Source organism: Schistocerca cancellata, chromosome 9 (assembly GCF_023864275.1).
Source record: "Schistocerca cancellata isolate TAMUIC-IGC-003103 chromosome 9, iqSchCanc2.1, whole genome shotgun sequence".
Classification (NCBI taxonomy): Eukaryota; Metazoa; Arthropoda; class Insecta; order Orthoptera; family Acrididae; genus Schistocerca; species Schistocerca cancellata.
This window is the reverse complement of record NC_064634.1, coordinates 41359951-41385941: the sequence shown is the minus strand read 5'-3', so window position 1 is coordinate 41385941 and position 25991 is coordinate 41359951. Positions and strand designations below refer to the sequence as shown.

Genomic DNA, 25991 nt, shown 5'->3' with positions numbered 1-25991 from the left:
GGGTATCGGTGTGACTTGTCTTTGGCTACGGATCTTGATTTGTGTACCATAATTTCCAGAATGGAGTCGCAGTTGGCTCTTCAGGGAAACGCACAGCAGGTCGGGCGGCTCGTTCCTGCCGTGTGCGCAGGCCTGCGGCTGACCTCGGGACTCCTCTGGAACGAGACCGCAGGTCGCAGGACCCTGTCAGGGTCGCCAGTTGTCCGGCCCTGCGCGTGCCTCGCCCACTGTGCGCTGTCGCCGGACCGTCCAGCTGGGGACGGAGCCGCGCATCGGATTTCGCGAACGCGGCCATAAATCTGTCAGTCGATCACTCCAGTCTGCCTGCCCGCCTCTCCTTCACCTTCCCCGCCCCCAAACTCATCAGACGATCCGCGCTCTAGTTCCCCCCCCCCCCCCCCCGCCCCCACCCACAGGCTCGACCGGTCGCTGCGTCCAACGGCGGGAGCGCGCCAGTCCCGACCGGTAAGCGACAATATTTCAGCGGTTATGCGTGGAATATGAGAGCCTATCTACGGTAGGAGTAAGAGGGGAGGGGGACCTTGAGGAACGCTCAGATTGTGACGCGAAGAAGCGGTGCGTCTGGCGTCCCGGTTAATATGCATGAGATCGTCTTCGCCGACAAAGGCGCGCCCCCCGTTCGCGCCGGCTCCACGCGGCTTCTGGTTTCCCCTTCCCTTTTGCTTTACTTTTCGACCCGCGCGTGCGGAAAAAGGAGAAAATTAATTTTTGCCCGACTGATTGGACGGCAGTGCGTGCGGGCGCGTACGCGACCGCGGGGTACGACGATGTGTGTATATAAAGGGTCTCAGCAGCCGTGGAGGGCGTCAGACCACGATACGACAGCCCACCTGCCGTTCGAGACCGCTGCAGAGACGCCATGAAGTTCCTCGTGAGTATGAGGGCGCACTTGAGATTTTGGTGGTTTCAGAGTGATTTCTAAACTTGGGGGCTCCATCAGTCACAGACTTCCTAGAACACGTACTGCACCTACAGTTTGCCTCTCTGCGCTCCTGCCGAAAAAACTACTTGCCACTCAGTCGATATGTGCAAGCGTACATCATCACAAGCTATTTTAAAAAATGGTTCAAATGGCTCTGAGCACTATGGGACTTAACATCTGAGGTCATCAGTCCCCTCGAACTTAGAACTACTTAAACCTAACTAACCTAAGGACAACACACACATCCATGCCCGAGGCAGGATTCGAACCTGCGACCGTAGCAGTCGCCCGGTTCCAGCCTGAAGCGCCTAGAACCGTTCGGCCACAGCGGCCGGCCAGTTACTTTAACTAGGCCTTTCTAGTGGTAATGGCAACGGCCTTGCCGCAGTGGATACACCGGTTTCCGTGAGATCACCGATGTTAAGCGCTGTCGGGCGTGGCCGACACTTGGATGGGTGACCATCCAGGCTGCCATGCGCTGTTGCCATTTTTCTGGGTGCACTCAGCCTCGTGATGCCAATTGAGGAGCTACTCGACTGAATAGTAGCGGCTCCGGTCAAAGAAAACCATCTTAACGACTGGGAGAGCGGTGTGCTGACCACACGCCCCTCCTATCCGCATCCTCACTTGAGGATGACACGGCGGTCGGATGGTCCCGATGGGCCACTTGTGCCCTGAAGACGGAGTGCTTTTTTCCTAGTGGTAATAGCGTGGTACATGATTTTGTACAGTTCAATTGAAGTGCGTGGAATACTATTTTTTGCCATTCCAACTAAATGTTTTGTTACTGCAAGATTTTAGTTTTCAGCCTTTCAACTATGTTAGGCTGATAGTTTGTTTCTAGGCCTTTCTTCAGGCGTTTCAAGTTTTTGTCTCCTCTTGATTTTTTGTTGTCACAAGTCCACCCTGTGGTCAATTTCAGCAGTTCATGAGCGTGTACTATTCAGAATAAGTAACAATCATGTACTCGCTGTATTTACAGTTACAATGCCAATAACTTTACATAAGTAAACGATTACAGAAAAAAATATAAGGGATGGAAATAAAACTAAAGCCGTTCTACTAATCCATCGGACAAACATCACCAAAATGTTTGGCGTTAGACGCTATCTGATATTATAATGCACATCAAGTCCAAGCAGCACCCTATATTTAGCATACTATGTGGTAAAGGCAGTTCACGCATTATGGATGTCTAGTACTGCAAAGGTGTCCCTGTGTCAGTAGAGTTGATCTCGAGATGTACTGAACAATTGCCGATATCTAGACTGTGTTAATTACCTTTCTATCGAAAACCTTACATTGGTGCTGTTGACTCTTAGAAGCTGTTCAGGAATATTAACCGCAAAACCGCAGTCACGCAAAGAATAGAATTACGTATCCTGTGTTTGTATCAAACGACAGAGTGTTAAATTCTGTTGTAGCATCAACAGTGGAAAGGCATATATATGGGCCCGCATCTCGTGGTCGTGCGGTAGCGTTCTCGCTTCCCATGCCCGGGTTCCCGGGTTCGATTCCCGGCGGGGTCAGGGATTTTCTCTGCCTCGTGATGGCTGGGTGTTGTGTGCTGTCCTTAGGTTAGTTAGGTTTAAGTAGTTCTAAGTTCTAGGGGACTTATGACCACAGCAGTTGAGTCCCATAGTGCTCAGAGCCATTTGAACCATATATATGGATCCTGTATAAATTCTATCATTATTGTCCAGACTCCAAGAACTAGAGCGATGGCAAACTGTCGTTTCAAATATCAAGGGCCCCCTAATTCTACTTAAGCGATGTAGATCCTTAGAGCAGCCTCTCAAAGCTGCAAAAGTTTTAGGAGTACACATATTTCGATGCGGTGCAATTCACAAGAGAGATTGGTTCATGTCAAAATATGAAACAACTAGCGACTAATTGTACTAACTGAACAGATTTAGACATATAAACGAAAGTAAACGCTTAGACGTAAAAAAAAAAACTGTAAAATATTCTGTTAGAACTCGATAAGATATCAAAATGATGTAAAGATTGGCAACTTACATAAGTTCGTAGCCTTCCATGGCCAGAGTCAGCTTGAATAAAATCATTTTGGGTATAAGGCCGCGTCATTATGAAACACTGAAATAACTAAAATGCCTATGTGTCGACCGACTTTGCAGCGGTCCCCATCAGTGCAACTAAATGCTGGATTTTGGTGATAATCTTCCCGTGTATATTGTCTTATTTCGGTTGTAAAGTGGCTACTGACGTCGCATTCTGGAATGCATGTATACGGGGGAAAACCGTCACCAGAATCCAGCAGTTGGTTGCCCTGGAGAAAGCCGCGGGAAAGTCGGTCGAAGCGTCAGCATTTCAATTGTTTCAATATTTCATAATGACGCGATTTAATACCCCAAATTATTTTATCCAGATTGATAAACTAGTTTAAATTTTCAGAAATGAAAAATTATACGCTTTATAAATTGCAGAAAAGTATATCCTAGCAATGACTCATAACTAGAATCAGTCAGTTCATACAAATATCTGGATGGAACAATTTGCAGGTATATGGTGGTCTCATAGGCGCAGTCGTAGCTCAAGCAGGCGTCAGACTTCGGTTCATTGGCAGGATACATCTACATCTACATCTATATGCACTTTACGTGCCACTGTCATTACCTCCCTTTCCTGTTCCAGTCGCGTATGGTTCGCGGGAAGAACGAGTGCCAGAAAGCCTCCGTGCGCACTCGAATCTCTCTAATTTTACATTCGTGATCTCCTCGGGAGGTATAAGTAGGGGGCAGCAATATATTCGATACCTCATCCAGAATCGCACCCTATCGAAACCTGGATAGCAAGCTATACAACGATGCAGAGCGCCTCTCTTGCAGAGTCTGCCACTTGAGTTTGATAATCTCCGTAACGCTATCACGCTTACCAAATAACCCTGTGACGAAACGCGCCGCTCTTCTTTGGATCTTCTCTATCTCCTCTGTCAACCCGACCTGGTACGGATCCCACACTGATGAGCAATACTCAAGTATAGGTCGAACGAGTGCTTTGTAAGCCACCTCCTTTGTTGATGGACTACATTTTTTAAGGACTCTCCCAATGAATCTCAACCTGGCACCCGCCTTACTAACAATTAATTTTATGTGATCATTCCACTTCAAATCGTTCCGTACGCATACTCAATGCAATCAGTTTACAAAGGAGATTGCTTACAGAACACTTCTGCGATCCTTCCTAGAGTATTGCTCGAGTGTGTGATCCATATCATATAGGACTGACAGAGCATGTTGATTTTATACAAAGAACGCCAGAACGAATGGTCACAGCTTTGTCTGATCCTTGGTTGGTCATCGCGGAAGCGCTGAAAAACCTGAGTTGGAACACATTTAAAGATGCACGTGAACATCCCGGGAAAAGCTACATTTGAACCTTCGAAAACCACATTCAACTGAAAAATCTAGAATTCTACTTCAGCACTCTTGATGTCAGTCCCACAGGGCCACAAAAACGAAATTATACTCGTTACTGCTCACACAGCGGCAGGTTTAAGCAACCATTCTTCCCTGGCTCCACAATAGAGTGGAACAGGAAGAAACTACAGTAAGTGGTAGAGAAGAATCCTATGGCATGCATTTTACGGTGTTTTACATAGTATACGCGAAGATGTAGATATAGAGAAACAAGAGTACTCTTAACGTGTATATTGTACACTACTGGTGTAAATGACCTTGAAATACACTACGGGCCATTAAAATTGCTACGCCAAGAAGAAATGCAGATGATAAACGGCTATTCATTGGAAAGATATATTATACTAGAACTGACATGTGATTTCATTTTCACGCAATTTCGGTGCATAGATCCTGAGAAATCAGTACCCAGAACAACCACCTCTGGCCGTAATAACAGCCTTGATACGCCTGGGCATTGAGTCAAACAGAGCTCGGATGGCGTGTACAGGTACAGCTGCCCATGCAGCTTCGACACGATACCACAGTTCATCAAGGTTAGTGACTGGCGTATTGTGACGAGCCAGTTGCTCGGTCACCATTGACCAGACGATTTCAATTGGTAAGAGGTCTGGAGAATGTGCTGGCCAGGGCAGCAGTCGAACATTTTCTGTATCCAGAAAGACCCGTACAAGACCTGCAACATGCGATCGTGCGTTATCCTGCTGAAATGTGCGGTTTCGCAGGGATCGAATGAAGGGTAGAGAAACGGTCGTAACACATCTGAAATGTAACGTCCACTGTTCAAAGCGCCGTCAATGCGAACAAGATATGACCGAGACGTGTAACCAATGGCACCCCATACCATCACGCCGGGTGATATGCCAGTATGGCGATGACGAATACACGCTTCCAATGTGCGTTCACCACGATGTCGCCAAACACGGATGCGACCATCACGATGCTGTAAACACAACCTGGATTCATCCGAAAAAATGACGTTTTTCCATTCTTGTACCCAGGTTCGTCGTTGAGTACACCATCGCAGGCGCTCCTGCCTGTGATGCAGCGTCAAGGGTAACCACATCCATGGTCTCCGAGGTGATAGTCCATGCTGCTACAAACGTCGTCGAACTGATCGTGCAGATGGTTGTTATCTTGCAAACGTCCCCATTTGTTGACTCAGGGATCGAGACGTGGCTGCACGATCCGTTATAGCCATGCGGATAAGATGCCTGTCATCTCGACTGCTAGTGATACGAGGCCGTTGGGATCGAGCACGGCGTTCCGTATTACCCTCCTGAACCCACCGATTGTATATTCTGCTAACAGTCATTGGATCTCGACCAACGTGAACAGCAATGTCGCGATACGATAAATCGGAATCGCGATAGGCTACAATTCGACCTTTATCAAAGTCGGAAACGTGATGGTACGCATTTGTGCTCCTTACACGAGGCATCATAACAACCTTTCATCAGGCAACGACGGCAACTGCTGTTTGTGTATGAGAAATTGGTTGGAAACTTTCCTCATGTCAGCACGTTGTAGGTGTCGCCACGGGCGCCAACCTTGTGTGAATGTTCTGGAAAGCTAATCATTTGCATATCACAGCATGTTCTTCCTGTCCGTTAAATTTCGCGTCTGTAGCACGTCATCTTCGTGGTGTAGCAATTTTAATGTCCAGTAGTGTACATTTAATATACAGGATGTCCTAGAAATGTTCTGACAAACTTCTAGGGGTTGTAGAGGGAGTCTTGAGGAACGAAACGAGTTTAAGAACCTTTGTCTAGAAACGTCGTCCGATGACGCTACAGACTTGGCCACCCCTTCAGCAACAAACGTGACTATGTAAGCTGACGCATCGCAGTCTCCCATTGTTGTTTGTTATTCGGCGATCGCAGCTGATTGCCACGATCGCCAGTGGAGAAGATGGTGCTAGTTGACCCATAGTAAGGCTTTGTAACCTATGAATACGATGGTAGATGACGGTTGCTCACACATATTTCCATCCGTAGTTTATTTTTCTTCTGGAATATTCTACAATTTCCTATGTTTTCCGATGTACAGGAGAAAATGATCTGCGAGTGGAAACCCCTGTCTGAAACCGTCATCCACGGAGGCAACAGAGCACTGCATTCATGGGAGACAAGGCCTGCAGCTAGCTACATCTTCTCCACTCTCGGTCGTGGCAATCAGTCGCGGGCACTGAATAAGAAACAACATTGCCTGACGTTCCGCCTACAGTCCTTCAGCGTACGAAGTCACGTTTACTGCCGAAGGGGAGGCCTTGTGTAAGGATCCGGCGCTTATAACTTCGACGGTCTGTAGTGTTGCTGGATGACATTTACAGACAGCGGTTCCTGTACTCTATTTGCTCTTTAAGATACCCTCTACAACCCCGCAAAGTTTGTCGCAACATTTCTGGGACACCGTGTATATCTAGAACTTTGGCAAAGTTCTAGTTATTAGTAGCGAATAGGATTACGTAATGAATGAAGGAAGATAAAGGTTTAACGTTCAGTCGACGACGAAGTCATTAGAGGCGGAGCAAAAGCTCGAATTGGGGAGGCTGGTCCCCTTTTAAATGCAGACATTGACCTTAAGCTATGTGTGGAAACCACAGAAAACGTGAATCTATATGACTGGGTGGGGATTTGAACCGCTGCGATTCCGAATGCGTCAGTGTCGGTGGTGGGTTCTTCCTCACACATAGAAGTAACGCTTCTGTGTTATACTGATCAAGAATCTAAACTCTAATAATGTAAACCGAGAAAAACGCTAATTTTCTGAAATTTAATAGATTTATGCTTGCAGTTTAACGCCCGCTAAACTTTAGACCCCAAGGCGGCTGCCTAATTCATATTTATACGGTAAAGCTGGTATCCTTCAATATCCGCAAAATACTTTTAACTATGAAGCTTTCTATACAGCGTAGTAACAGAGTAGTATTATCGTGAGTTGACCACCTACTTCGTACACAATTATGTTTTAATAATTCGTTGGGTTTGTGTCAGTGTGTATTGCACAATTGTAAATTAGGATGTTTGTTTACATCATAGTGTATCATTTCTTTTTTCCCAAGAACGCGCAATATATTCAAGACAGTAGCAGCACTATATTATCAACCACACGCAATGTTTACACGTTATAGGATAGCAACGTGGCGGGCATTTGTGTGAGTTTATGAATGTAGCGACACATACAAATGCCTGTAAGTTTTCGTCGTTTACTACGTAGAAAAGTACGCTCGAATGAGGTTATAGTGATGCCATGACCAAAGCGATGCAGTAACTGCACGAATCTTTGACCTTCTGCAATTCTTCCATCATTTCGTCACACTTTTGTAGCACTAAAATTACAACAGACTCATCTGAAAACCATCTCACTTCAAGTCCTCTCGACGTCCAGGTTATCAGAATACAAAAACAAGTTCGGAATGGACGACAATGAGCAACGGAATAACCTGGTACTTCGATAAAACAACATACCTCAAGTGAGACAAGGGAACGTGCGGAAAATCTAAATAGGGATCGCAAATTTCCTCTGGTTTATCTTTCTCACTTCCATTCAAATTTCCCTTTGAAACTGTTCTACCGTGATGTTTCACTGACTTTCTACTACTTAGTATTTTTAAATTTCTTAATGCAGTATTTTAGTATGTCAGCGATTATATGGAGTGAGAAGCGTTCCTTGTTGGGAGCTTACCGCAAACATTAATTTGACCTGGTCTTCATACTCATTGTCCGAGGCCACAAATGCACCCTGGTCATGGGTACTGCTCTACCTCTGAGTAGAAAATTAGCGTTAGGCAGTTTCATAGTGAGACATGAATGCCACTGAGGGAGATAAACTATAAAAAGGACCACCTTGACGGTGTCGACCCATAACGCCTAACAAAGACCTTTATTAAGGTCTACCTGCTAAATAAGCTGTAATAATGACGCCAATATACGGGACAAACTGCGTAAACCTAATGCCAAAATGAAGCAAAATCCTGTGAGCACGGTCAGCTCGGTATGTGAATGTTACTAGAGAATTTTCAAATAAATTCAGTCAAGATCATCGGAAAAAGATAATTAGAAGCAACCTCACATCTTAAATGCACTTTCAGCGAAAGTATGGGTAGCAATTGGAGGAGGAAATGTTTTACATTCTTATAGTTCTTGCACTTGTCACGTGGAGGATGGAGTTGTACTAATGAATTATTATGTAACAGTCCTCAGTCTGAAGCCTAGATTTGGTTTTCCTAAAGGTAAATCTTTCGTTTGCTAGTTCGAAAAGTCTTCCAGCAATTTCCTGAACAGTGCTCGTGCCTCAGAACAAGCATTTTGCCAGTAACGCCAAACATGAAAACAAAGAATGACTGGAAATGAGTATTGGCTTCGATACAGTGTCGTCGGGCATTCGAAAGAGACTAATAATACTGACATTTGAGCTATCTGACCTTCCTTGCGCTTTTTGTATAGACGAGTTTCTTTGTCTGCTGATACATGGAGCACCGGAATGGAGACCTGGTACTGTTTTCTGGTGTGCTATGTGTGGCGGGCTGCTTCAGTCTTGTAACCAGCAGGTCAATTATTATAACGAAACCTCATTCCTTCCTTCAAACAAAACATCTGTCTCTTGACTCTTGTGTTCGCAGCCTGTGTAAGGAGTATGTGTAAACGAACAGAATAGGCATACGGTGTGGGAATTAAACGAATGTTTGCCACTTTGCGGAATGAGAATTCATATTAATTTTGTATTCTACAAGGGTTGTCCAGAAAGCAAGTTCCGATCGGTCGCGAAATGGACACCACAGTGAAAACCCAATGAAGGTTTGCACAGATGTGTCGGGTAGTGTCTCTAGTATGACCGTCGATAGCATCAAGACTCTCTTTTCAGTTGTGAGCGCACTGTGAGCGAGTAAAGGTGCCTAGAACAACGACGTCTCCCGCCAAGTAGGAGGGCCCGCTGAGAGACTTCGCCTTAATGAATGCAGCCCACCTGACACAACTGCCACGCACTTCCTTCTTCTTGGCAATTCTCAGCCGCACTCTGCAGGGGCAGTGAAGACGCTCCTGCAGCCTTTTCAATGGGAAGTGTTCGATCACCCACAACACAGCCCTAATTGACTCGTCCTGAGTATCATCTCTGTTCACATGAAACGCTGGATGTGAAGACAACACTTGCGCGCAGGCTACGCGCTGTAGACCAGCGTAGAGAATTATCGGAAAGCACAGGCGGTTGCCTTCTATTACGATGGTGTTGGAAATTTGGTATAACCCTCCGACAAATGCATGAGTCGGAGCGACAACTATGTAGAGAAGTGTCTGGAAAGTGTAGCTGACTCTTGCAAATAAAATGTTTCTGATTTTCTCTGTGGTTTCCATTTAGTGACCGATCGGAACTTACTTTCTGGACAACCCTCGTATTTGGTATACTTAACACGCATTCAGAACATTATTACATCTGATGATAGTAAAACTTGGTGTAAATATGGGCACAGCACATCTGATTAAAAGTCACGATAACATATCTTAATAACTCTATAAGACAGATCTTTTGTTAGAGTATTCCACCAGAGGTGGTGAGACTATGGGAGACGCAGTGGTCTGATTGTCAAAGAAAAAATTTCCGTCAGTCTGTAATTAAATTCTCTTCATCTGGTCTGCAAACCAGCCGTTTGGGGTGGTGCTTTGTGGTTGGCGCTGGGGGTCCCTAGATTGACAGTGTACTTTATTGAAGGACGATATCAAAAAGACACGCGTCTAAGATGAACATATTACACACCGATTCGACGTATATGTATCAAATACAACTGATGATGGGGCTAGAAGCCTCGAAATCGATAATCATATAACAAAATGAAGAGTATTTAATTTCAGTCTGGGGCAGTTCCTCTTTTTCCCCCCTACCGGTTTTTTTACAGTATGCCAAAAGAGACAATGGGTAGTACAGATACACTAATTTCTTCGGTAGCGATATTGCGACGTTATCTTAAGGTTAAATGAAGGATACTATAAAGATTAAACAATATGTAGACTTGGAGCTCTATTAGACAAAAGCGCTCCGTGGGAACAGGCACCTAATTATATGTGTAGATTCTTTAAGCAGTTGCATTTCCTGGTGCGAGAATGGTGGTGAAAGTAGTGGGAAAACGGTGTTTCGCCTTGCTTAATCGCCTGCACCAAGTAACGTGTTGCTCAAGAGAACTCTCTCATTACAAAACTGATGGTTTAAATCACCTTCTGACGCCGAGTAGAGTGAGGAAGTTGGGGAGTCTTCGACACTCATCCTGCCTAGGTGACTGGGAAGGTGCAGCGACGGAGTATGCAGTGTAGCATACTGCTGGACACTAAAATAGTTACAGAAGGATGGATAGCAAAGAAAAGAAACATAATTTTACTTACAGAAGAAAAGGGAGAGTGCATAATTAAATTAGGGATTTAGGGGTACAAAGGGTACACAGAGCTGTCACCTCGGGCAGCAACAGTGGTTCTAACTCGGCTGGGCACTGAGTGAGACCAAACTTGAATCACAGAGCGAGTACGTCATTCAAAGCTGTTCCAACGCGTTCAGCAGTCATAGTGGCTGACCAGTGGTGGCGTGCTGGTCTCTCGGAAGCCCGTAACCAGAAGTTTTCATCGGAGGTGATTTATGGAGAACATGTTGTCCAGAGCAACAGTCGAACACCCTCTGTATCGGGGTAAGTCAGTACAGTGCGAGCGAAATACGCTCATGCGTTTTCTTATTGAAAGAAAACGTCGTCGTGATCTGGAAGAAAGAGCAAAGGCATTGGCATTAACAGGTCAGAACTGTAGCGGCTGTTGTCAAAATTACGGACTATGTGAGCTAGAGGTGATCGTATTGTGTACCCTCTGGCAACCAATACCATCACGACAGGAGCCTGTATAACAAAGATGAACACAATCTGGGAACATTTCTTCTGCTTGATGCCTCCACACACGGGTACGTCCATCGTGAGGCTGTACCCAGAACAGGGATTCATCTGAAAATTCGACGCTGGCCACTCGCGTGCTCAGTTTGGTTTCCCTACTCTCGCTGTGTGTCTCTGTGCAACTGAACTGATGGAAGCTGGAACACTGTTTGCTGCACTGACAGCCTTTCGTGCTGCAGATGTCGTTGCTCTGTAAGTGTAGACACTTCGTCTGCTGCAAAATAAGCCCATTTCTTGACTCAGAGTAAGCGACGTCGTTGTACGGGCCTGTATGGCAAAGTGAACAGTTTGTCTCTCCTCTCGAGCGCTAATCGCACGGGGCTGCTAAAACTCTGAGTGTGGCCCTCAGTGACGGTGATTGCGCATGACGTTGAATACTGCCCTCCTGAGCCAATTGATTCCATATTCGCATGGTAGCCGTGGGACCCGATCAAGGTGAGCTGTCGCCAGATGACACTATCCTTCCAAAATGTGTTTGTAGATCGTTCTCTTTCCTGCACGAGGTATAACATGATATTCTTGCAGACCGCCAACATTCAAATGGGATTACTGTCTGAGAAATTCGCAGTGTAATCTCTCCTTACTTACGCAATGTAGACGGCGTTATTCCTATATACTTCGTGCAACTGCCCTGAAATGGCAATCATTCGTATATCTAAACTGTTACTACACTTCACATCAGTTTGACGTTTGCTGTATGCTGCCTTCATGTTGATGCAATTTTGACACCCAGCACTGCACGTTGGATGTTTTGCAGCAGGTGTTTTCCACTGTGCGCAGGTGCTGGTACTGTTCGCTCTGGCCGGCGCCGCCTCCGCGGCGTACCTGCCGGCGGGCGTGTCGCCGCTGAACCTGGCCTACAGCGCGGCCCCCGTGCAGGCGCCAGGGCTGCCCTTCTACCCGTACGGCGCTCTGGGGCTGGGCCAGCTGCTGCCCTACGGCGGCCTGCAGTCCTACCCCTACCCCTACTCCTACGTGCCCGCTGTCTCCCACGCCCCCGCAGCCGTCGCGGTGAGCGCCGCCCCTGCCGCCTCTGCCTCCGCCGCCCCCACCCCCGTCGCAGAGCAGAAGTCGCTGGCTCCAGTCGCCCCCGCAGCGCCCGCCGTCCCTGAGTTGCAGCCTGTGGACGCGCCCAAGCCGGTCGAGGAGACTCCTGAGGTAAGTCCACGACCAGGAACGACGTGTCATCAAGTCATAACTGAAGTTATGGTTAGTTCAGTTTATACAGCGTTGCAGTTAGCACTTGAGGCATATTGTCACATGTTTACCTTTCCTGTAGCTAAGTTTACTTATCGCACCATTTAGCTTCTGTAGCGACTTGATTTGCTATTTATCGATCAAGAGAGGTTTTACTTTGGCCAATGACGGTGCAGTATATGGGAATTCTTCTCTGGTTATTGTGCAACAGTCACTCAGTTTTGCCTGCAGAGGGATTGTTATAACTAGATATGAGTTATAGAGGAAGACTAGTATAAGGATGGGCATAAAGTCACGTCTCCCCCTTTAAATTCAAAAAGAAAGTACTTGTAAAGACAAAGAAATGACTAATATTTCAAAAAAATTGGGTGATTTATTCAAGAGAAAGAGCGTCTCAAATTGAGCAAGTTATTAACCTCTGGGCCTTATCCAAGCAGTTATTCGTCTTGGCACTGATTAACAGAGTTGCTGGATGTCCTGAGGGATATCGTGCCGAGTTCTCTCCAATCGGCGCGTCACATCCTCAAAATCCCCACATGGAGGGAGGGCTCTGCCCATAATGCTCCAAATGTTCTTAATTAGGGAAAGATCTGGCGACCTTGCTGGCCACGTTAGCGTTAGGCAAGCACGAAGATGAACAGTAGAAACTCTCACCGTGGGCATTATCTTGCCGAAATGTAATACGAGGAACTGCCATGAAGTGCTACAAAACTAGACGTAGAATATGTTCGAAGTACCGACGTGTGCTGTAAGGGTGCCGCGTATGACAACCAAAGGGGTCCTGACACAAAAAGATATGCCACCCCTGAACCCTGGTTGTCAGGCCTTATTGTGCACGGAACTCAGGTCGGTATCCCACTGTTTTCCGGGGCGTCTCCAGACACGTCAATTAGAAACGGGATTCATCCCTGAAAGCAGCTCTATTCTAGTCAATGAGATTCCAGGCCGATTACCGTCCCATACAGATAATCCCTTTGCGGTGCGTCATATTTTTTATCTTAGAGTATATGTTAAACATCATATTATTCAACCTTTAGGACCAATACATATTACCAACAAAAACAGGTACACAGAAGTAGTGTCTTTAGCCGTTTGCACCCCATCACCGCCAGGTTCTGTGCGACATTTTTCGCAGCATCGCTGGAATATCTCGTGCAATGCCAGCCTCAGAGCTTACTTCAAGTCATCAACCGTTTCATACTGTTTATCTGCAGTAATGTTCTTAATCCTTTCTTTCTTTCTTTTGCTACTGCCTTTATCGCGCAGTGTGCGCAGGGTCGGCTGGGTTAAGTACGGATTTGGCATGGTTAATTGTAAGGGGTGGCCGGATGCCCTTCCTGCCGCCATCCCTTACCCCCCCCCCCCCCCCCCGGGATGGAATTAGTGTACCCCAGCTGTTTGCGTCTAGTGTAAATCGTGAAATAGTGTGAATGAATTTCAAATGTCTGCGAGTCGTGTAACTGAGGCGGGGCGTTGGGACCAGCCCGGTATTCACCTAGTAGGAAGTGGAAAACCGCCTAAAAACCACATCCAGGCTGGCCGGCACACCGGCCGTCGTCGTTAATCCGCCGGGCATCTTCGATTCGGGGCCGGCGCGCCTACCAGAGTCTAGGAAGCAGCGCGTTAGCGCTCTCAGTTATCCTGGCGGGTGGTAATGTTCTTAATAAAACGCCAGAACGAATTTCGCATGTTGTGAGATCGGGATTGCGTGTCCAGACTGCTGGAGCTGGTATTGCAAGTCACCCACGGTCAATCCAGCGTTCTGCGAAAACTTCATTCGCAAATCCCCGCACTGAAATAGCTAAATGGGGAGGCGCAGAAACTTGCTGAAACTAGCGTCCTCTCTGGTTCCTTCGCCTTCCAACAGGGGTATGAACTATTACTCTAACATCCGAAGATATTGATTATTGATGTTGGTTGACGGTAACTTAAAACAAAAAGAAGAAGACCGTAAATTTAGTATCCAATCCAGCCCTTTACCCAACGTGGGAGGGTTATTCTCCACCTTCTCAGAAAAATATGGATTCTCTTGACCAAAAGACGACGTTACATAACAGGGAACTCCCGTAAACGGCACAGTCATGGCTAAATATCACTTTGCAACGCTTCATAATTGTGTACATGACCTGATAGATATCATCATGTGCATCCTTCCTTTGTCTTAAATCATTGTTTGACAATCTCTGAACACACATTGGTTGATATGCCCACAACTTTAAGTCCTCTTTCATATTTTTATGCGAAGCTGACCTCGACACACTCTTTTCCGCTAGCTTTTTCCGTGTTGACTTCACTGGTGAATTTTCCACAGATCTTGCGATGTCGTGCATTGTTTCTTTCTAACTGATGGCGGAACACCTTTCGGTATATCCTTAACACGCCCAGTAATAAAGAGCTTTTATTCCCCACCGCAGGAGTGTTCTCTTTGGAGATGGCTTACGGCCGAATCGCATCTAGAAGTCCGTATGGACTTCTTCCAACGACTGCCCAGTTCTCAGCCTTTCGTGGGCCGAGATCCTCGCAGTTATGCACTCTTAGTCGTGTAGTCACGGGTACCGGCCATTTTTTACATAATCTGCAAAAGACAACAGTATGAGATCAATGTGATATCAACGTCCGATACCACACTTGTTAAGGGTTGCAGTTATTGACCGCGGTCCGTACTAGTATCGCTAGACCCACGAGTCGAGACTAGCGCCGCTCCGCGGATTGTAACAAGTCTAGCGTGCGCTCGGCCACGCTAGGTCGGGGCGTCAAGTAGGAAAGTACACTACTGGCCATAAAAATTGCTACACCACGATGATGACGTGCTACAGACGCGAAATTTAACCGACAGGAAGAAGATGCTGTGATATGCAAATGATTAGCTTTTCAGAGCATTCACACAAGGTTGGCGCCGGTGGCGACACCTACAACGTGCTGACATGAGGAAAGTTTCCAACCGATTTCTCATACACAAACAGCAGTTGACCGGCGTTGCCTGGTGAAACGTTGTTGTGATGCCTCGTGTAAGGAGGAGAAATGGGTACCATCACGTTTCCGACTTTGATAAAGAACGGTTTGTAGCCGATTGCGGTTGCGGTTTATTGTATCGAGACATTGCTGCTCGCGTTGGTCGAGATCCAGTGACTGTTAGCAGAATATGGAATCGGTGGGTTCAAGAGGGTAATACGGAACGCCGTGCTGGATCCCAACGGCCTCGTATCACTAGCAGTCGAGATGACAGGCAACTTATCCGCATGGTTGTAACGGATTGTGCAGCCACGTCTCGATCCCTGAGTCAACAGATGGGGACGTTTGCAAGACAACAACCATCTGACGAAAAGTTTGACGACGTTTGCAGCAGCATGGACTATCAGCTCGGAGACCGTGGCTGCGGTTACCCTTGACGCTGCATCACAGACAGGAGCGCCTGCGATGGTGTACTCAACGACGAACCTGGGTGCACGAATGGCAAAACGTCATTTTTTCGGATTGATCCAGGTTCTGTTTAAGGCATCATGATGGTCGCATCTGTGTTTGGCGACATCGCGGTGAACGCACATTCGTCTCCGCCATACTGGCGTATCACCCGGCGTGATGGTATGGGGTGCCATTGGTTACACGTCTCAGTCACCTCTTGTTCACATTGACGGCACTTTGAACAGAGGACGTTACATTTCAGATGTGTTACGACCCGTGGCTCTACCTTTCATTTGATCCACGCGAAACCCTACATTTCAGCAGGATAATGCACGACCGCATGTTGCAGGTCCTGTACGGGTATTCCTGGATACAGAAAATGTTCGACTGCTGCCCTGGCCAGCACATTCTCCAGATCTCTCACCAATTGAAAACGTCTGGTCAATGGTGGCCGAGCAACTGGCTCGTCACAATACGCCAGTCACCACTCTTGATGAACTGTGGTATCGTGTTGAAGCTGCATGGGCAGCTGTACCTGTACACGCCATCCAAGCTCTGTTTGACTCAATGCCCAGGCGCATCAAGGCTGTTATTACGGCCAGAGGTCGTTGTTCTGGGTACTGATTTCTCAGGATCTATGCAGCCAAATTGCGTGAAAATGTAATCACATGTCGATTCTAGTACAATATATTTGTCCAATGAATACTCGTTTATCATCTGCATTTCTTCTTGTTGTAGCAATTTTAATGGCCAGTAGTGTAGTATAGCCCTCAGCTAATAGGAAGCAACCTCTAACAAGGCGCTTAGTTAAAGGATAGCCTATGTGATGCCTCTATAGCTCTCTGTAATTGTATTCCCCCTGACTATGAAGACTCCTGTACCACCAGTTAAGTACAATATATTATTTTTTATCAACGACTTCTAATTATTTTAGTCCATACAGCCAGCTCCTTATCGACTACACTGACAAACCTGCTGTACATGCAAAGAAGAGATTTGTGTGTTTCTAATTAGCATTGGCCACCAGTCTTTCACATTGCCAACGTTTCGTTCGTCTTCGTCATAACAGTCAACGCATTACAAGTTTGCAGCGTTGTATGCTTGTCTATATTTCAGGGGCGTTATGATACGCTGTGCTCACCCCGTACAATATCAACAAGGACCACGAAAGGTAGTTAAGAATGGAAGACCAAGAACGAAGTGTTCACATCAAAAAGAGTGTAAGACAGGGATCTAGTCTTCCACCCCTACTGATAAATATATACATTGAGGAAACAATGACGAAAACTAAAAAAAATGTTCGAGGAATGAGGTTAAAATTCAGAGTGAACGGATATGAATGATAAGATCCGCTGATGACATTGCTATCCTCAGTCAATGTGAAGGTGAATTACAGGGTCCGTTGACTGGAATGCACAGTTTAATGAATACGGACTACGAAGTGAGAGTAAAACGAATAAAGACAAAACTATAATAATGAGAAGCAGCAGAAGTAGAGATTAGGAATAAAATTAACATAAAAATTATGTAATACAAAGTAGGCGAAGTGAAGGAACTGCCATCTTCGAAGCAAAATAACACTTGATTGACGAAGCAAGGAGGATACAAAAAAGCGGACTAGCAGTGGCAAAGAGGACATTCCTGGCCAAAAGAAGTCTTCCAGTATCAAAATTTCTGAGAACATACGTCTGGGGCACAGAGTTGTATGGTTGTGAAACATAGACTGTGGGAAACTGGAAAATAGGCGAATCGAAGCGTTTGTGATGTGATGCTATACACTGACCAGCCAGAGGATTATGACCACCTACCTTATACCCGGTATGGCTACCTTTGGCACAGGTAACAGTGGCGAAGCATCGTAGCATGGAAGCAATGATGCCTTGGTAGGTCGCTGGAGGCAGTTCGCACCACATCTGTGCACACAAGTCACCTAATTCTAATAAATTCCCGGGAGGAGAGCGAAGAGCTCTGGCGCCACGTTCAATTACATTCCATATGTGTCCGATCGGCTTCAGATCGAGCGATTTGAGAGCCAGAACATCAATTGGAACATGCCACTGTGTTTCTCGAACCACTCCATCATACTCCTGACCTTGTGATATGGCGTATTATCTCCATGAAAAATGCCACTGCCGTCGGGAAACATGATCGTGATGAAGGGGTTTACGTGGTCTGCAACCAGTGTACGATACTCCTTGGCTGTCACGGTGCCTTGCACGAGCTCCAGTGGATCCATGGATGCCCACGTGAATGTTCTCCAGAGTACAGTGGAGACGCCACCAACCTGTCTCTGTCCCGCCGTACAGGTGTCAAGAAGCTGTTCTCCTGGAAGACGACGGATTCGCGCCCTGCTATCGGCGTGACGAAGAAAGTATCTGGATTCAACAGACCATGCAAAGATCACCACTACGCCAACGTCCAGTGCCGACGGTCACGTGCCCATTTCGGCCGTAGTTGCCGATGTCATGGTGCTAACATTGGCCCATGCATTGGTCGTCGTCTGTGGGGGCCCATCGTTAGGAGTGTTGGGTGTACTGTGTGCTCAGACCCACTTGTACTCTATTCAGCATGAAAGTATGATGTTAGTTCCACCACAATTGGCCGCCTGTCCTGTTTGACGAGTCTGCTCAGCCTACGACGATGGGCATCTGTAACGAGGGGTGGTCACCCAAACCCACGAGGTTTCGCCACATGCTGAAGACACTCAGCACAGCACAACTCGAACATCCGACAAGTCCTGCAGTTTCCGAAATGCTCGTGCCGACTCTCTGGGCCATCACAGTGTGCCTTTGGTGAAAGTCAGATAGATCGCGCGCCTTCCCCATTATACATTCGGACAACACACTCATTGATACTACATGCACTGTGCGTGTGTCTGACCAGCAGTCATTCCTCGCCAGGTGACGCTGCTATCGCCTGGACGGTTTTACATCGATAGTAGGTCGGTGGTCATAATGTTCTGGCTGATCAGCGTAGAAGGATGTTGAAAATTAGATGGATTAATGAGACGGGAAATGAGTGGGTTATTCGCAGAAACGACGAGAGAACATCTAGAAAACATTGTCAAGGAAGAGGTTCAAAACCGGCTCTGAGCACTATGGGACTTAACTTCTGAGGTCATCAGTCCCCTAGAACTTAGAACTACTTAAACCTAACTAACCTAAGGACAGCACACACATCCATGCCCGAGGCAGGATTCGAATCTGCGACCGTAGCAGTCGCGCGGTTCCAGACTGAAGCGCCTAGAACCGCTCGGCCACCCTGGCCGGCCAAGGAAGAGGGACAGAATGCCAACGCATGGATTAAGACGTCAAAGAATAACGTCCATGGCACTTGTGGGAGCTGTAGAGTGTGTACGCTATAGTGGAAATCAGAGACCGGCGTATATACAAGAAGTGATTCATGACGTTTGGTACAAGCGCTGATCTGAGATGAAGAGGCTGACACAGGAGAGGAATTATTAGTAAGCCGCACAAAACTTGTAAATTAAACTCGTTGGGTGACAGTTAAACAAGGCGTAACAAAACGATCTCGACAAACTTAGATGGGCTGTAGAGCGTGTCTTGAGGAATAAACAGAGTCCTGAAGGAGTATAGTCAAGTAATTTCGTGGTGTTGTGAGTACCTGGATCACCACGGCTTGCACGTGCTCTTTGGCCCCTGTAGAATGTACTGGGGGAGGCATGGCTCCACTGAAGCTTGTCACTGCGTCAGTTTCAGTCAACCAACATGTCGAACACATTGGTTACCTGGAGTTATTGGGTCATCATGGCAGTGCTTCTGAATTATACAATAAAGAGCAAATGACTTAGAGGTGTATACTGGACTGAAGAGCTAGTCCTACTGTCACCCCAGCGAATAGAATATCTCGTTGGATACTGTGTAGTGTGAAAGACAATCGCACGTGGAATAAGCAATAAAGGAAATTTCGAGGCGATTTATTGAGATTGCATCGCTGAGTCCAGACGCCAGGAGAGCTTCCGATTAAGAGCAGGCAATGTCTTTATGCGTACCACAGTTTCTAAGCTCTCCATCTGCATGTGCATCTACGCTTGTACTCCGTAAGCCACTGTGGGTTACATGGCGGAGGGCGCAAGTTACTGGGTGCACCAGAATTATTTAACAACTTCCATCTTCCTTTCGAGCCCGGTTCACGGGAAGAATGTTTGTCGATACCCCTCTGTGTACGATCGAATTTCTCAAATTGTACGTAGGGTACGTGTTGCAGGAATAAACTCATTTTGTTACGTAGGCTCCCATAATTTTGGGAATGTCGCTCTAAGCGATGAACAAAGTTTTCTTGCAGCGTTTCCCTTTGGAAAATATCGAGGATACTCCGTCCCTCTCGAGATGATTAAACAAACATGTGACAAATTGTGCAGTTTTCTTTAGACTTTCTCTAGTTCTGTTAATCCAACATGGCGAGGGTGTCAGACCAACGAAACTGACTCAAGAATTAGTTGACTGAAGATTTTGAATGTGATTTTCCTAGTGGATGAACTTCACTTTCTCAGAATTATGTTTGTTTGGCACCAGTCTTCCTACTACTAGATTTTTATCTTAGTACCATCTTAAATTGCTCCTCACCTAATCATCTAATCAAACGGTAACAGGTATTTTAGTCTGTTTACTCGTTTTACAATTCTTTATGTTGAGCGTCAATTGTCGGTCTTTGCATCAAGCGCTGGTCATCTTCTGCCTGTATTTAGCAAAAATTTTATAAGATTGTAACTTTCCTGAATACATCTGCATCCTCTGCTAACAGCCTCGTAAGTCTACTGATGTTGTCTACCGAATTGCATAAGTAAACAACGATTACAACGGCCATATTCCACATCCGTAAGGCACACCGAACGGTACTTTCGCTTCTTCCGTAAAAGGCAGACATAGCGGTTGTTGTTTGCCAGGACGTTTACAACCAATTTACCTACATATTCCAAAATTTCGTAAACATAATTTAATACTATATGACAATTCAGAACTGTACTTTGATCTACTGTGAATACCGTACGTTGACAGTATGGTCGAAACAATTAGCTGTGATGTTCAACTACTAGTAGATTGTAGAAGTCACCTAAATAACAGACACATGAATTTTGGACAATAGCCTGTGTGAGCAGCCACAGCATCCATTAGCATCTATTTGCTAAAATGTGCAGAAACCATCGTCCCACGTATGAACTTTTGTTAGTCACGTGTCACAAGGTAAAGAGATAAGCATGGTCATACAAACACCGCCACTGAATGCTCTAGGCATCAAAAGGAAAATTGATGGATGAGATTCAACAAGCCGTCGAAATCGGGCTACTAAAGCCCGTCTGATGGGACAAACGAAAGCATTAGCGACTATCTACGCCATATATCGATGCCATATATAGCGCATAAACTGATCAGTGGTTACGAAGACTTTTAGAGCCGTCTACACATTAGTTCATTTTTTCGTGTATCATAAAACATATAACTTTAATTTTTCACATTTGGAAAAGTATGGAGAAATGGACTAGTATGTAGTTTCATTAAAGGAATCGTCTTAGATATTAAAGGAAACTACCGAAAATATTCGTCAGAATAACTGAATCTGAGTCTCAAGCACTATGGCACCACAGAAATAGATCGCTTGGACTAATGAGCTAATGTAGCCTTAGACGCTGGTGCATCCGCCGCCAGGCTACATCTATAAGCAGTAACAGCAAAGTATAGTGTAAACCCATGGTGAAGCCCTCACTTTAGCAACTGAATCAAAAAAATGGTTCAAATGGCTCTGAGCACTATGCGACTTAACATCTATGGTCATCAGTCCCCTAGAACTTAGAACTACTTAAACCTAACTAACCTAAGGACATCACACGCATCCATGCCCGAGGCAGGATTCGAACCTGCGACCGTAGTGGTCGCGCGGTTCTAGACTGAAGCCCCTAGAACCACTCGGCCACTGTGGCCGGCTGCAGAAAGGTGCGCGGGTATAAGAATACCTCCTGAATTCCTGGTTTAGAGAGCAGGTGACCCAGGTAATTGACTGAATCAGGAGTGTTGTGCACAGGATTTGTCGCGACACTGCTGCTGCTACTGCTCGGTCCAGTTGTACAAGTGTCGAGATGCTGTAGATCAGTGACCTGCCCAACGCAACTAGTCTCCTTTGGAATAAATGCAGGAATGCATTCTCATTGTCTTTGGGGAGGCAGGTAATGAATATTTTACTGTGGACATTATAACGATATGTTTACGTAATGCGTATACATAAACATACAGTTATAAATGTCCCCGTTCGTAGTCGCTAATTATCACAATATGTTTACTTTTGTGCTGTAACATATAGCTATAATCAGCGGTGGAAATATATTTGCGGACGCCGACCGTGTGCGGCTGTTTCTTGTTGGATCGTCTGATCAGTCGGAAGTTGCATTGCAGAGGAGAGTAAATGCCTATTCAAAATATAATTATTTTTGGATAGTTCAACATGAATTTCCTAAGGGACCGTAGTTTATCATGCATTTACCAGTAGAATATAGCGCGGAGAAAATATTTCGCCGCATGCAACTTCCGTCCGAACTCGACGAAAGAATTCGTGACTGTGAACTCTCTATTTGGAAGAAACATAAAGAAAATTAAATAACTTCATGAAGGAGTGAGACATAAATTCTATACTAAATAAATAGTCCATTCACTAGTTCCATTTAACTCTAAATTTATGGCAATTAATAGATGAACTTACACTGCAATGAAGGATTTAACATGGATGCCGTTTTGACTGGCACTTCTCTTCTCGTAATAAAAATAATTCCTTTGACGTTTTCACATACACGTCGCACAATAAATCTACTGCTATGCAGTATTGCACTTTTAGTATTGCGCTTTTACTTTACAATAAAATAATATTATTTTTAACAATAATAAGACATGCGTGTCCGACACAAGTTACAAGAGACAAGAGAAGAAAAAAAAAGAGTAACTGAGTAACTGTTCATCGAGAATATCTCAATGAATAGAATGTGTAAAGGTTTCTAGAATGAGATTTTCACTCTGCAGCGGAGTGTGCGCTGATATGAAACTTCCTGGCAGATTAAAACTGTGTGCCAGGCCTTTGTCTTTCGCGGGCAAGTGCCAGGAAGTTTCATATCAGTGCACACTCCGCTGCAGAGTGAAAATCTTATTCTGGAAACATCCCTCAGGCTGTGGCTAAGCCATGTCTCCGCAGTATCCTTTCTTTCAGGAGTGCTAGTTCTGCAAAGTTCGCAGGAGAGCTTTTGTAAAGTTTGGAAGGTAGGAGACGAGGTAATGGTAGAAGTAAAGCTGTGAGGACGGGGCATGAGTCGTGCTTGGGTAGCTCAACCGGTAGAGCACTTGCCCACGAAAGGCAAAGGTCCCGAGTTCGAGTCTCGGCCCGACACACAGTTTTAATCTGCCAGGAAGTTTCAATGTGTAAAGGTGGTTTTCTTCCGTCTGTTTTTGGCGCCGCGGTTTTCAAAGTCAGTAACTCACTGGATCTCTGACGGCGCTTCGACAATAAACAAGTTACGTCACAGGTCGTTCACCTTTTACATTCTCGCAACATTATTTGCTAACTGTAGCTGTTGCCGAACGACTGCTCGATTAGTGAATGATTTAAAATGATAAGTCAATCACATAATGTTATATAAGATATTGCTTAAGTAAACTACTCATGACTACTTATGCTCAGTGTTCATTTTTGAAGCTTTCTACCTGGGTTGTACAGAGGAGGATGACTTTGCTCTAGTTGGTCTTACCAGGCGACAAATTGGGAGTATTTCCTTTGATGAATAGAAAAAAAGAATCCCGTAATGTCTGAATACTCCATTAGTAGTGTAGCGTTTGACACAGTCACGTCGATTAAATATTTGGGCGTAACATTGCAGAGCGATATGAAGTGGGACAAGCATGTAATGGCAGTTGTGGGGAAGGCGGATAGTCGTCTTCGGTTCATTGGTCGATTTTGGGAAAATGTGGTTCATCCGTAAAGGAGACCGCTTATAACACACTAATACGACCTATTCTTGAGTACTGCTCGAGCGTTTGGGATCCCTATCAGGTAGGATTGAGGGAGGACATAGAAGCAATTCAGAGGCGGGCTGCTAGATTTGTTACTGGTAGGTTTGATCATCACGCGAGTGTTACGGAAATGCTTCAGGAACTCGTGTGGGAGTCTATAGAGGAAAGGAGGCGTTCTTTTCGTGAATCGCTACTGAGGAAATTTAGAAAACCAGCATTTGAGGCTGACTGCAGTACAATTTTACTGCCGCCAACTTACATTTCGCGGAAAGATCACAAAGATAAGATAAGAGAGATTAGGGCTCGTACAGAGGCTATATGCCTCATTTTTCTCTCGTCCTGTTTGGGAGTAGAACAGGGAGAGAAGATGCTAGTTGTGGTACGAGGCACCCTCCGCCACGCACCGTATGGTGGATTGCAGAGTATGTATGTAATTGTAGTAGATGTAGATGTAGAATTCCTCGCCCCGAGACCAGATGATCCAAATCTACATCTACATCTACATCCATAATCTGCAAGCCACCTGACGGTATGTGGCGAAGGATACCCTGAGTACCTCTATTGGTTCTCCCTTCTATTCCAGTCTCGTATTGTTCGTGGAAAGAAAGATTGTCGGTATGCTTCTGTGTGGGCTCTAATCTCTGTGATTTTATCCTCATGGTCTCTTCGCGAGATATACGTAGGAGGGAGCAATATACTGCTTGACTCTTGGGTGAAGGTATATTCTCGAAACTTTAACAAAAGCCCGTACCGAGCTACTGAGCGTCTCTCCTGCAGAGTCTTCCACTGGAGATTACTATCATCTGCGTAACGGTTTCGTGATTACTAAATGATCCAGTAACGAAGCGCGCTGCTCACCGTTTGATTTTCTCTATCTCTTCTATCAACCCTATCTGGCACGAATCCCACACTGCTGAGCAGTATTCAAGCAGTGGGCGAACAAGCGTACTGTAACCTAGTTCCTTTGTTTTCGGATTCCGTTTCCTTAGGATTCTTCCAATGAATCTCAGTCTGGCATCTGCTTTACCGACGATCAACTTTATATGATCATTCCATTTTAAATCACTCCTAATGCGTACTCCCAGATAATTAATGGAATTAACTGCTTCCAGTTGCTGACCTGCTATACTGTAGCTGAATGATAAGGGATCTGTCTTTCTATGTATTCGCAGCACATTACACTTGTCTACATTGAGATTCAATTGCCATTCCCTGCACCATGCGTCAATTCGCTGCAGATCCTCCTGCATTTCAGTACAATTTTCCATTGTTACAACCCCTCGATACACCACTGCATCATCTGCAAAAAGCGTCAGTGAACTTCCGATGTCATCCAAAAGGTCATTTACGTATATTGTGAATAGCAACGGTCCTATGACACTCCCCTGCGGCATACCTGACTCACTCTGAAGCACTGAACGGGATTTTATTGCGACATTGTTACCGTTCAGTCCAGTTGTACATGTGTTGGAAGTCAGGGACCAGAAGAGCTCCCCATTGTAAACAGTGTCTAGTGGGGTCCGTGCAATGACGAGACCTCGATGTCTTCAGGGTGGTAGATGTTGCACATTTTACTGGGGAGGTTTCACTTAACTTGAAGCCGCCCGTCCTGAGCTGTACGGAGCGGAGGGTGACGGTGGTGTCTGGTTGGGTCTGCAGGTGAAGCAGGCCCGCGAGAGCTTCATGGCGCTGTGGCTGGCCGCCGCCAAGGCCGCCGCCGAGAGCCCCGACGCCGGCGACGCCCCCGCGCCCGCCCCCGCCGCCGAGCCGGCGCCCTCCAGGCGGCGCCGTGACGTCACGGGCGTGCTGCGGCCGGCCGTGCGCTCCTGGGGCTCCGGCGCGCCGTGGCCCTCCTACTCCTACTCCTACTCGGCGCCGCTCGGCGCCGCCCAGCCCCACGTGCAGCCGGCAGCCTACCCCTACTACTACTGACCGCCGCATCGCTGACCGCCGCGGTCGCCCCCACCTATGACGAAATGGCCACCGTTCTCGACTTTTTTGTACTCTTCTGTTACTTTGTCCTTCTCCAACGTTCTCTCAAGCAAGCTCAATAAAGACGCTGCTGTGACACAGCACATAAG

General features: G+C 46.1%; 1 protein-coding gene across 1 annotated transcript; it reads left to right on the top strand.

The window, feature by feature from the left end:
* The first annotated feature begins 744 nt into the window (after positions 1–744).
* On the top strand, positions 745–25991 carry LOC126100921 (translation initiation factor IF-2-like). Its single transcript, XM_049911588.1, has 3 exons — positions 745–892; positions 12086–12463; positions 25570–25991. The coding sequence occupies exons 1-3, from the start codon at positions 881–883 to the stop codon at positions 25840–25842; spliced, it is 663 nt and encodes a 220-aa protein (XP_049767545.1). The 5' UTR covers positions 745–880; the 3' UTR covers positions 25843–25991.

Coding starts and splice junctions, on each gene's coding strand:
- LOC126100921 (XM_049911588.1), top strand. Junction 12,464..25,569: donor CGGTCGAGGAGACTCCTGAG/GTAAGTCCACGA, acceptor TTGGGTCTGCAG/GTGAAGCAGGCCCGCGAGAG.